This window comes from Eschscholzia californica, unplaced genomic scaffold (assembly GCF_041429995.1).
Source record: "Eschscholzia californica isolate CP2 unplaced genomic scaffold, dmEscCali1.0.p SCAF_3, whole genome shotgun sequence".
Taxonomy (NCBI): Eukaryota; Viridiplantae; Streptophyta; class Magnoliopsida; order Ranunculales; family Papaveraceae; genus Eschscholzia; species Eschscholzia californica.
Genome location: NW_028238420.1, coordinates 3,351,405 through 3,363,493, shown reverse-complemented (window position 1 = coordinate 3,363,493; position 12,089 = coordinate 3,351,405). Strand labels below are relative to the sequence as shown.

Sequence of the window (12,089 nt, the reverse complement as noted above, 5' to 3'; positions counted from 1 at the left end):
GACAGAGAAAGAGATTACATTTATCTCTTCATCTATGAGCCTTAATTGATATTTACAGAGAAGTGTGAAACCATCTTCATCATCAACAAATCTCCTATTTGGTTTACTCTATCCTATCTTTCTTGTTATTTTGATGATTTGAGATGAGACTGCATTTGATGATTATGAGTAGTTAGTCTTTTATCTAGGGTGTTTGATGGAATCCATTATGTTATCTACTTTCTAGGTGTGTTTAAATTCTGAGTCGAGTAATCTTTTGGTTGTTCATGTCCTATTTGCATTTTCTTTCTTGATGATTGATTAGTTCTTCATTATTCATGCTTCTAGAGTTGATATTTCATGCTTAGACTAAATCTTTGATGGATTATACTTCTTGGTTGATGCATAATAGTTGGGCGATGAATACATAAGAAAGTTGTGCATACATTATTAGTTTTTCTCACTTTAACGAAGATATCTTCCAGACTTTAGACCATTCATGTTTTAAAGCCTGAGTAATAAAAGTACTCGTTGACTCATTAGTTCACCTTTAGAGTTGTTCCGTGGATAGATTCTGAATCCTTAGATCATTCCCCCATTTGAGTTCATTTTCATTTTCGTTTTTATTCGTTTTAATATTTTATATATTTTATTTTAAAACCAAAATCAAAACCATTTTCAAAATCTTATTATTTCCTAGTTTTAGAATAAATTTAACTAGTCTCTGAGGAACGAACCGGACTTACCGGAATTATCACTTGACGCCCGTATACTTGCGGGTGGTGACCTATTTAGGAAACTTTCTAGGCCCATCAATGAAAGATAAAAAAAGCGAAAACACGAAACTTGAAGTTGAAGATGAAGCTTCTCATGAACTTCTAATGAGCATTACCAAATGTTAATTGAGCTTGAAAATGAAGATAAAGAAGAATCTTGAAGATATAGAAGATGAACCAATCGGTAACAGGGATTTTGCATAAGAACCAATCGGTAATGTGACTTGACAAAGAAGCCTGAAGATGAAGCAATCAGTAATGACGGAACCGGGATCTTCAGAAATTAAAGATTGAAGATGAAGCGAAATGAAGATGTAGGGGATGGAGAGGTTGTAGAGAGAGAAACAAAGTTTTGGGCGAGAGAATGAGATTAGAGTTTTATGAAATAGAAAATAGTTTTTCAAATATATATGCAGGAGGTTATTATGGGGATTAACAAACAATATTTATCGGAGATCCGTTTTTGTGCATGGAATTGCGTTTGTTGGACTAAATCTCTATTAAATTATTTATTTTAGATTATGCATTTTAAGATATTGGTGGGCGAAACCTACTATTAAGGGGCAACTTTTGGATCTAAAACCAAAAATTTAATTGTTTAATTTCTGTGTTAGCCATTTTGCTTTATTTGTAGGATTTCATTAAGGGGTAGGTCAAATATTTGGTCCGATAATTTATTAAGGTCTGTGATTTGGGGAAATAAGAATATTTTCTGGGTGGAAAGTTTTTAAGGGAAAATGTGAAATTTAAGAGATTTTCCGGAGAAAAAAATTTTAACGAAAAACAAAGCATTTCTTCTTCTTCAATTCAGGCCACCACCTCCGTCCACCACTACCGTCCACCACCACCACCATTATTTTCTCTTATTTTTTTCCTTCCTCCTTCTCTCTTCCCCATCTCGCTCTCTTTCCTGCTGCTATCTCCCACTTTCTCCCCTCTCATTGTCTTCTCACTCTCTCTTGCTATCACAGTCCATCTCTCTCTCGCATCTCTCTTATTCTCTCTCTATCTCTCACAGTCTATATCCCTCAAGGAGCTGTTATTTGTAATGTCGAGAATCATGTCATAAATATGATAATTGTGATTATGCTATTGTTATCAGTCATAACCATGATACTGGTACTTCTAGATAAACCTCTAATCTTTCATTAATGCATGCTAATTTTTCTTAATTTATTAGGGTTTTGTGTATGGAAGTACCATATAATCCGTTAATATTTTGAAAATCTTCTTAAGAGTGATATATACTTGGAACATGGATTAACGGTTTAGGGTTTGAGACTTTCTTTCATCAATTTTTGGCAAGTTTATTTAGGGTTTGGAAGTACCACGAAGCGTTCCGTGGTCGGCCGACCACGAAGTCTTCCAGAAACTTTGTGAGTAAGAGAGAGAAGTAATGATGATGGTGGTGGTCGGATTTGGTGATCGGAAAAGGGGAGATGAGAGAGAGAAAGATTTGAAAAAAAAAATGAAAGTCATAAGCAATGGCAGCTTAATGGTGATCCTTGTTTGAATTGAGAAGAAATTGTCAACAATTTTTTTTTCCCCTAACAATTAGGAACTATACTGGTCAACTAAAGTGGACTAGTTTTTTACAAAGTCTTTGTACCCCGAAATTTTTTCTTATTTCCCCAAATCACCTAATTATTTACTTTCTATGTGACCCATATTTACTTTATTTGTAGGATTTTATTACTAGGTGGGTCAAATATTTGGTCGGACATACTCTGAGCTTTATTTTTGTTTCAGAGACGAAGAATCTTCAGCGAATAAGCTTCACAAACAAACCCTAGTTCAAAAATCCTATGAAATCATTCAATAAATGGACAAGAATTTTCATCCAAAGTACGGATTTAGCTTGATTTTGGCTTCCAAGTTAAAGAATCTTTAGTAAATAAGTTTCACCAACAATAGTTAGTATTAAACTCTCTCATATCACTGAAGAATAGTGTTTATTTTTGTCTTTCAGTCGGAAATAAGAAGTTTTAATGGTGTTTGTTTTTTACTATTTAAAGAGAAACAGAGATCGAGTCGATTTCTGGTTGAGGGGGTGGTAGGATGTAGGATTTATATCTGGACCATTAATTTGTTTCAATGGTCCAAATAAAAACAAGAAGAGGGATTCAAATGCAAACGCGGATATTTCAAGGATTGAATCTGAAACATTGAGATTTGATGGTAATGATGTGGTATATGTTTCCCATTAACCTCCTACAACATTTATGGGAATCACAGACAATGGATCCCCTCCCCCGCAACCCAGCTCATAGGATTCATAAAATAAGGAAGTGGTTAGTTGACTCCAAAAACTCAAGGCATCATAAATAATGGGGTTCTACCCAGAGAGAGAGAGAGAGAGAGAGACCCAAGGATTATTGTAGAGAGAGAGATAGGGAGATGGGTGAGGAAGTGAAAATGAGTAGTTATGGTACTATACCAATGAAGTCTCTGAACTCAGGAAGTAAAATTCCTGTTTTAGGGTTTGGAACTGCTGCTTACCCTTTTGTGGGGTCAGATGGTGTGAAAAAGGCCATTCTTAATGCTATAAAGTTGGGTTATAGGCATTTTGACACAGCTGCTCTTTACTTCACTGAGGAATCTCTTGGTGAAGCTGTTTCTGAAGCACTTCAACTTGGTCTCATCAAATCTAGAGATGAACTCTTCATCACTTCCAAGCTTTGGTGTTCTGATGCTCATCCTGATCGAGTCCTCCCCGCCATTCAAAAAACACTTCGGTATATATATCACTTTTTTTCGCTGAGTAGTATCGTAGTCTCTTAAGATAATTTTTGTATTCTAGAATGAGAGAATAGTAAGACCAACCAACACTGATAATAGATCCAAGATGCGACGACTCTGAGTAATAAGTTGTAGAAGTTAAAAATCAATGTCTGACTGGTATTACCATTTGTTAAATTTGTGATCATTAGACTCAAAACAAATTAGCAATGGGTGAAGAAGATTTAGACATTATATTTTAAGTTACTAGATCACTGTTGTGGGACTATTCTTACATGCACTCTCACGTGCGACATGGAGCACGTGCGGCTATCAGTTGCTAGTTGAACTTTGATATCATGTTAAATTTGTAGCCATCTATCTAAAAACCAGTAGAACATCTAGACATTATATAGATTTACCGAGTTTGTCTATTCTAATGGTTCGGTTCAAACCTATTAGCTGTAGTTGTTTATTTACTCTTTTTTTTGTTGAAACTATATATCTATTTACTTAATAATAATTTATTTTATTATCTATGTGAGATTAGTGAACTATCGAGGTTAATGAATACTTCAATTACTGGACTGGTCTTCCTCGATCAGTCCATAATTCCATATGACCTTTTTTTTAACAATAAAAAGTCAGGACCCCTTCCTAAACCAAGTACTTACCTAAGACCCTTCCTAAACCAAGCTCTCTCTCTCAAAACGAATTGAGATGCACTAGCATGCATGTGGGGGAAGATGAATATGATCTTGGGTGCTTGACTTTTCTTATTATTTTAATATCATTCTAGTACAAAGGCATTTGCTCCTAGTTATTCTCAATTTACACAAAATAATTCTCTATTCAAATTTTCACTATTTCTAAGAAGAGTTAATTCCTATATGGCCCCCTATTTTGTGACCAGCTTCAAATATGGCTCCCAAATTTTTGTAAATTCAAATATGGCTTCCTATTTTTAAGTTAATGTCCTAACTACCTTTCCTTTAAATCATTTTTCAAAATTAAAAATAAAAATAAAATCTTAATTCCACCTCATTTTCCTCTCCACCACACATCTCTCTCCATGTCAACTCTCTCTCTCTCCACATCACCTCTCTTTCCAACTCACCTCTCTCTCTCTCCAACTCACCTTCATCTTCTCCGATTGAAGTCGTCAGCCGGAAAATTATCCGGCCGGCGACCTCAAAAAAAAAAAATTTGCTCTAATCTCTCTTTCTCTAAAAACTCCGGCGAAGGGAAACCCCCTTCGCCGGATTTTTAGAGAGAGAGAGAGATGAGAGAAAAAAATTTGGGAGGTCGCCGGCCGAAAAATTTTCTGGCCGGCAACTTCAATCTGAGAAGATGAAGGTGAGTTGGAGAGAGAGAGAGAGGTGAGTTGGAGAGAGAGAGAGAGGTGAGTTGGAAAGAGAGGTGATGTGGAGAGAGATAGAGAGTTGACATGGAGAGAGATGTGTGGTGGAGAGGGAAATGAGGTGGAATTAAGATTTTATTTTTAATTTTGAAAAAGGATTTAAAGGAAGGGTAGTTAGGACAATTACATCAAAAAAGGGAGCTATATTTGAATTTACAGAATTTTAGGGGCCATATTTGAAGCTGGTCACAAAGTAGGGGGCCATATAGGAATTAACTCTTCTAAGAATTAATAAAACAAATTGTGAGACTGAACTACATTAAATAATTAAGTACAAAGCTATACATCTATAAGACTATAAGAAAACTAATATATGTTTCTTGATATCTTCTTAATTAGTCAAAATAGTGACTTAGTTTATAGTTTATATATATAGAGAGATAAATGCATGTCTTGTGAGATATTTTCTTCGTACATTTTTGTCCCTCTACCTCTTCTGCATGAAGCACGAGAAAACATTATACTAGAAAATAACGTATTATGAACACATATTTAGGTAGTATGATAGTTTATAATGTGCTATGAAAAACCGGCTCCAGAGAGAAAGAAAATTCTAAAAATGAATATGATTATTTCGATCATAAGTTGAACAAAAATTTTGTGAGCAATATATCAAAAGATTGAGCCTTCAAAAGATGGTCTATTAATACTATAAATATACCAATGAGTTCATCAAACGAAAAACAAATTTGGTTTTGTTACAAGTATTAAATATTGTTCTAGAGAAAAAAAAACTACTAACGAAGCATAATCAGATGATGATATGCTGGATCTCTTTCATGACAGAAATTGGAATAATGATGAACTATAGTTGAAATCTTACATATATGAGTAATCAAAACAATGAAACAAAGAATAGTTTAGAAAAAAAACAACAAAAGCTATTTTTTCCATAATGCATTATGAACGTTCGTAATGCATTATAAACGCTCACAATCATAATGTGTTAAAAAGTCAATTTTGGACTCCAGTCAGTTATGATTTTTTCCCTCAATATCTAGACCTAAAATTGAAATTAACTAATAAAATTTGGACAAATCACCTGCTTTTTTTGCCAAGTCTTGACTAATTGTCCATTTCTTGATAATGGATATCTCAATCATTTTTTCTTTAAAATATTGTAAAGATATTTAATAATAAAATTAATAATTTATTATTTCAAATTGTAGGGACCTTAAAATGGAATACCTTGATCTATATCTGATACACTGGCCAATTAGTGGAAAAGAAGGGAACTTTGATCTTCCTGTACCTAAAGATTGTCTCCAGGAATTGGACTACAAGCCAGTGTGGGCAGCCATGGAAGAATGTCAAAAGCTTGGACTCACTAAATCCATTGGTGTCAGCAATTTCTCTTGTAAGAAACTTCAAATCATTCTCTCCTCAGCTACCATCCCTCCTGCTGTTAATCAGGTAATTTTTTTTTGTTGAAGGTGTTAATCAGGTACTTACTAGTCTTAGGTTGTGTTTGTTTTTTTATGGGGGTCTGAATCTGAATTGACTGAATCTGAATTGGCTGAACTGAATTAGCTGAATCTGAATTAGTTGAATTAGTATGGAACTAAGATGTTTGTTTTCCAAATCTGATTAATTAGATCTTAATTAAAAAAATTACATATATACCCCCATTTATATTATAAGGAAAAAATAGATACCTTATCTTCACTTTTTCTTTTTCTCCTTCTCTCTCCTGTCCTCTTTCCCAAACCTTGTTCAGGCAAAACCCCTAGTTCGTCCAAATCTCAAAACCCTAATTTATCCAAAACCTTGTTCATCCGCAAACCTAATTTGTCCAAAACCCTAGGTCATCCAAAACGGCTGATACCCCTATTGATTTTTTCGTTTTCTACTTTACATGATGTTGCCATTGATGATGGAGTGGTATTGTTGGTGTTGTTTTTGCTCTCTCTCTCTCTACTTTAGAAAAAGCTTGATAGTCGCCGGATCTCACAAGGTTTCGAACAACATAACCCTCACCAGATCCGACCGTTTTGGTGGTGGTTAGGGCTTCATAAATCCCATCATCTGGTTGTGATGGTGTGTGTTGTTGTGGTAGTTAGGGTTGTTTGAGACTGGTCTTGCTTTTTTTATTGTGCTCTGCGATGGTGGTGGTGGTGGTGGTGATGGTGTGGTGGTGGTGTTAGTGGTGGTGGTGAAATGAAGAAGATGAAGATAGAGTAATTTTTGATTTTTTTCGAGGGTATATTTGTCATTTGTTACTTTTCAGCAACTGGGTTTATTTTTCAGACTTGTTTTAAAGTCTGAAATAACTGTGTCTTAATTCAGTCAATTCAGATGTCAAGTTCAGGCAGCCAATATTTCAGATTTTGTCAAATAAAAAAACAAACATCTGAAATCTGAATTGAGATCCAATTCAGATTTCAGATCTGAAAATTATAAAAAACAAACAGCACCTTACTCTTCGATTTGTGTGTGAATTTCACAAAGAACTTATTATTACATACACTCTGTTTACACTCCAAAGTGATGGACGTTTGTATTGATCTGGCAGGTGGAGATGAACCCAATTTGGCACCAGAAGAAGTTGAGAGAATTCTGTAAGGCCAACAATATCATGATTACTGCTTATTCGCCCTTAGGAGCTGCTGGGACCCCATGGGGATCCTCCGGTGTCGTCGAGACCGAAGTGCTACACGAGATAGCCAGAAGTAGAGGCAAAACTCATCCGCAGGTTGATTTTCTCTTATGACCACAATTTCTGTAGTTGGTTGAGCTTATTATTTACAAAACCTGAAAACACGTATTTTTCTTTATTTGAAAATAGTCTCAAATTGATTAACACTAATAAGTGTGTCGTATGTCATAGGTTTGTTTGAGATGGGTATATGAGCAAGGGGTGATTGTGTTGGTGAAGAGCTTTAATGAAGAGAGGATGAAGGAAAATCTATCTGTGTTTGACTGGGAGTTGACGGACGAAGACTTGAAGAAAATCAGTCAAATTCCTCAACGTAGAGGACTTCCTAGTGGTGATATTTGGGTCTCGGCAGAAGGACCTTTCAGATCTGAAGAAGAGCTTTGGGATGGAGAAATCTAAATCAGTAAATAATTTTATATAGTTTCAACCACCGATGCTCACTGATTCCCGATTTAATTTGAAAACTGATTTTTTCCAATAAGTTGAAGTTTCAGACACGATTAGAAACTTCTTTCCAACCGTACTTTCTATGTATTCACTTGCTTATTCTATAATAAATCGAAGTCTGAAATTTCCTTACAAAATATTTTTTGGCTGCATATGTACTACTTAGAGAACCTACAAATCGAAAAATTCGTCGGTATTCACGGAGCAAAGAGGAGCAATTTGTAGAATTTGAACAAATGATAAAATTAAAAATCTTATACGGATAATAATTTTATAGAGGGGACATTACTCTAACATATTTCACTCATGCCGTCTAAAAATTAGAATTTCTTAGTTTAAGTGAAGGAGATGTCCTTCGGCCAAAGACGCAATGCGAGCAATTTATCGGATAAGACAATTGATGAAGAAGATCATCAAGTCCAGTTGGTTTAGGGGTTGTAGTGTTTAGCTAGAAACCAACTACGATCGTCGAATTACGAAGTAATTCGCGGCTAACTTCGATCGGATCCTACAACGGGTTACACATAAGAATGTGATGTAGATTGTTGCGGAAGCGTAAAAGTAATGGAATCCACCATTGTTAATAAACTAAACTAACGAAATAAAACTGATAAAATAACGATAAAAAATAAACTTGATTAATAACTTGAATAATAATAAACTTGGTTGATAATATTCTCTGATCTGAATAACAAGGACAGCCCTGACTTCCTTTTATAGGAACTTAGAAACTTCTAGATAGACTCAAATTAGGATTCCTAAATATCAAAGATAGTCAAACATAGAAACTTCTAAACCTAGACTGAGTAGGAAATAGTAAAACATGGAAACTCCTACACTCTAACCCTAATGGACTCGGCCATGAGGCCCTCTAACTAGTTCGGCCGTGAGGCCCATCTTGATGGTCTCCATCATACTCCCCGACCGAGAACAAACTTGCCCTCAAGTGAGACTCAACAATGCAATCCTTAATTCCCACTTCGAGCGAAAGGTGCATTGGGGTCGAAGGACACCCACTTGGACGAAATCACTAGCTTCAATCTCATAGTGCAAAGAATCTTGCAAAAATAAATGTAGGAAAGAAACTTCCAACAAATTGCAACATCTACCGTCATCTTTTAATTTGATGAAGAAGACCACAAACACCACATAATATTTAATGGAAAAATCAACCTTGAATTTCTTCATCCACTTCATCACTCTCTCTATTTCTTCCCGCCTAAGAATAACTTGAATTATCTTCCCACGTTCATCTTCGTGATGCTTATAAACCAAAACTTCATCATAAACTGTCAAGTTTGGAACCACCTTAGCCAATACATCACCAAAATTCAGTTTTGTAGTAGATGTATTTTGGGAAGCAAGAACCAGTGTCCTATTAACTTCTTCCTTGAATGAAAAGAATCGAGTAAGTGAAACCCCATCAAGGGACATTGTATCGAAGATGTGATCGGTATAATTCAATTGGTTCAATGAATAAACACAATTTGATGTTTGATGAGTCAACTGCTCTATATTCGTAAAATCAGTAACCAACCCTTTAACATGCTTCAAATTATCAAACTCTTCCTTAGAAATATTACCAAGATGATATTCAATCGCTTGTTTTTTATATAAATCCCCTTCAATTACTTCAATTTTGAGAATTGTCAAAACCCCATCACCAAAAGCTAAAATTTCATTGAACTCTAATTCAGCAAGCTCATCACAATTGTTATATAGATGGTCGGTTGTAGAACTCGAATCACACTCCACGACGGCATAATAGTACCGTAAACGACTCTTCTCACAAGCACGTAATTTTTCTTCATCAATTTCAACAACTGTAGGTGATCCATATGTTAGTAGCACATCTCTATCTCTAATCGTTGTTGCTGCATGCTCCACGATCACATTACCCGCGACTATAATCTTCTCATATAAAAAAAGATCAATGTCTGACTGAAGAGTTGCCTGTGCTACTGATTCGGAAAGAGTCAAAGGTAATTTCGAGAGGCGTTTCTTCAAAAACTTAATTGCAATACCCATGCTAATAGAAAGGGGCCTACATTCTATCAGAAAAGAAACATAACTACCTATTTGTGCAGTTAAATCCCTAACAAGATCTTTTTCAGGAGGAGTTGAGTAATCTCTAATAGCATCTTTGAATGCTTCCAGCATTGCAATACAACGTGCAATGCCACCAGATATATCACCAGCTAAATAACGTAACCCAACCTTGTATACAACAGGATGCATCGGATCAAGTTGGAAAAACTTGGTTTCGAGATCAGGAAACTGCATTCCATGTTCATACTGAGGCAGATGCCTAAATAATCCAACTCTATTTGTAGCTTCGGTTTGGTTAACAACACGTTTTTTGGCTGTCTCCACACTTTTTGTTTCATCAAACTGCATACGTGGATGGGGCACATCTTTCTTTCTATCTTCCTCTGCTGGACCATCACTTCCCTTCTTCTCAGAGGAAGACTCATCTACCTTTTCACCTTTATCTTCATCTTCTTCAACTTCGACTTCTTCGTGATCTTCTTTTTCTTCTCCATGATTGAAAGATATACTAGGTGAGGAGGATGGTTGACATATTATTGTCGCGATGTTGTCACAAGTTTGTAGTATCTTATCGCAACCGGACTTCACCGATTGACCCGTTTCTGAAAAAGAAGGAGACGTTTGTGGTGGTGGTGGTGGTGAAGGTGGTATGAGAGGTGTTGAATACGATGGTGGTGTATAATAAGCGTATGGAGGCGGTGAACTTTCTCTAACAGGTTCTCTTTCAGTGTTCTCCCATTTGGCTTCGAAAGTTGTAGTAACTTTCGTAGGTGTAGAATAATAAGACGATTGAGGTGATGTGGGACATAATTGATGTGGAAAATTTTTATGATTCGAAACAACTAATTCTTCTCCCGGGATTATATATGGATCAAATAAATCGTCGGAGCTTGTGTTATCCAATTGGATCACTTCTTCTTTATTTGTCTCAACGAATTTTTCTTCATCCCTCATTGAAAAACTAGTATTTTTTTTATCAAGAACCTCTCTTTCAATAGTATCGACCATGGTAATCGAAGGAATTTCGGATAATAATTTGTCGGATTGGATTTGAGATTCTATATAAGGTAAGCATTTATTTAAAGGGAGAAAAACATATATCGAAAAATACTTTTCACTATACTCCAATCATCTATGAACGACTTTCCTTCATTAATGAGTCTCCATTGCATCTCGTTGAATTTTTCATAGACTCTTGTAGACAAGTGTTGTTCAAGAATATAAACCTTATCTTCATCACGAACCTCTTGGTTTATAAACCAATGCTCTATCTGTTGAATCCAAAAATCTATATGATATTGATAATCAAACATAGGAATTTTGGAAACGACATTAATTTTGTTTTGATCTTTTCGATCAACATAAAGTTGTTGTGCATCTCTGAAAGGATCCCATCCTAAACGCGGAAGATTTTTCCAGCATTCAAGATGAGAAGTATCTAAAAAAAATTTATCTGTTCCCAGATTCTTGAAGCTCTGAATACCAGCTGATGTAGATTGTTGTGGAAGCGTAAAAGTAATGGAATCCACCATTGTTAATAAACTAAACTAACGAAATAAAACTGATAAAATAACGATCAAAAATAAACTTGATTAATAACTTGAATAATAATAAACTTGGTTGATAATATTCTCTGATCTGAATAACAAGGATAGACCTGACTTCCTTTTATAGGAACTTGGAAACTTCTAGATAGACTCAAATTAGGATTCCTAAATATCAAAGATACTCAAACATAGAAACTTCTAAACCTAGACTTAGTAGGAAATACTAAAACATGGAAACTCCTAAACTCTAACCCTAATGGACTCGGCCATGAGGCCCTCTAACTAGTTCGGTCGTGAGGCCCATCTTGATGGTCTCCATCAGAATGACTATTTAATCAGATGATATGACTAGTGGGAATGAGATATATAATCATGGGAGAGTCCCATAAACATGTCTCATAGGCCCACAAGAAGTTTGGGCAAAGATAGCACAAAAGGCCCGAAAAAAAGATTTTGGGCCTAGAGCCAAAAGAGGACTTTTTGGGTTCGGATTGGAC

The 12,089-nt window shown here is 35.5% G+C and overlaps 1 protein-coding gene across 1 annotated transcript; it reads left to right on the top strand.

Annotated features, from left to right (window-relative positions):
• The first annotated feature begins 2,981 nt into the window (after nucleotides 1–2,981).
• LOC147547738 (non-functional NADPH-dependent codeinone reductase 2-like) lies at nucleotides 2,982–8,133 on the top strand. The gene is made up of 4 exons (XM_086671916.1): nucleotides 2,982–3,490; nucleotides 6,063–6,306; nucleotides 7,406–7,585; nucleotides 7,721–8,133. The coding sequence occupies exons 1-4, from the start codon at nucleotides 3,153–3,155 to the stop codon at nucleotides 7,946–7,948; spliced, it is 990 nt and encodes a 329-aa protein (XP_086528042.1). The 5' UTR covers nucleotides 2,982–3,152; the 3' UTR covers nucleotides 7,949–8,133.
• Nucleotides 8,134–12,089: the final 3,956 nt, after the last annotated feature.

What these genes read in the sequence shown, in the direction of transcription:
- LOC147547738 (XM_086671916.1), top strand. Translation starts at nt 3,153, where the DNA reads ATGGGTGAGGAAGTGAAAATGAGTAGTTATGGTACTATACCAATGAAG. An exon ending in GCCATTCAAAAAACACTTCG is followed by an intron (nt 3,491 to 6,062) that starts GTATATATATCA and finishes TTCAAATTGTAG; the next exon opens with GGACCTTAAAATGGAATACC. An exon ending in GAGGCAAAACTCATCCGCAG is followed by an intron (nt 7,586 to 7,720) that starts GTTGATTTTCTC and finishes CGTATGTCATAG; the next exon opens with GTTTGTTTGAGATGGGTATA.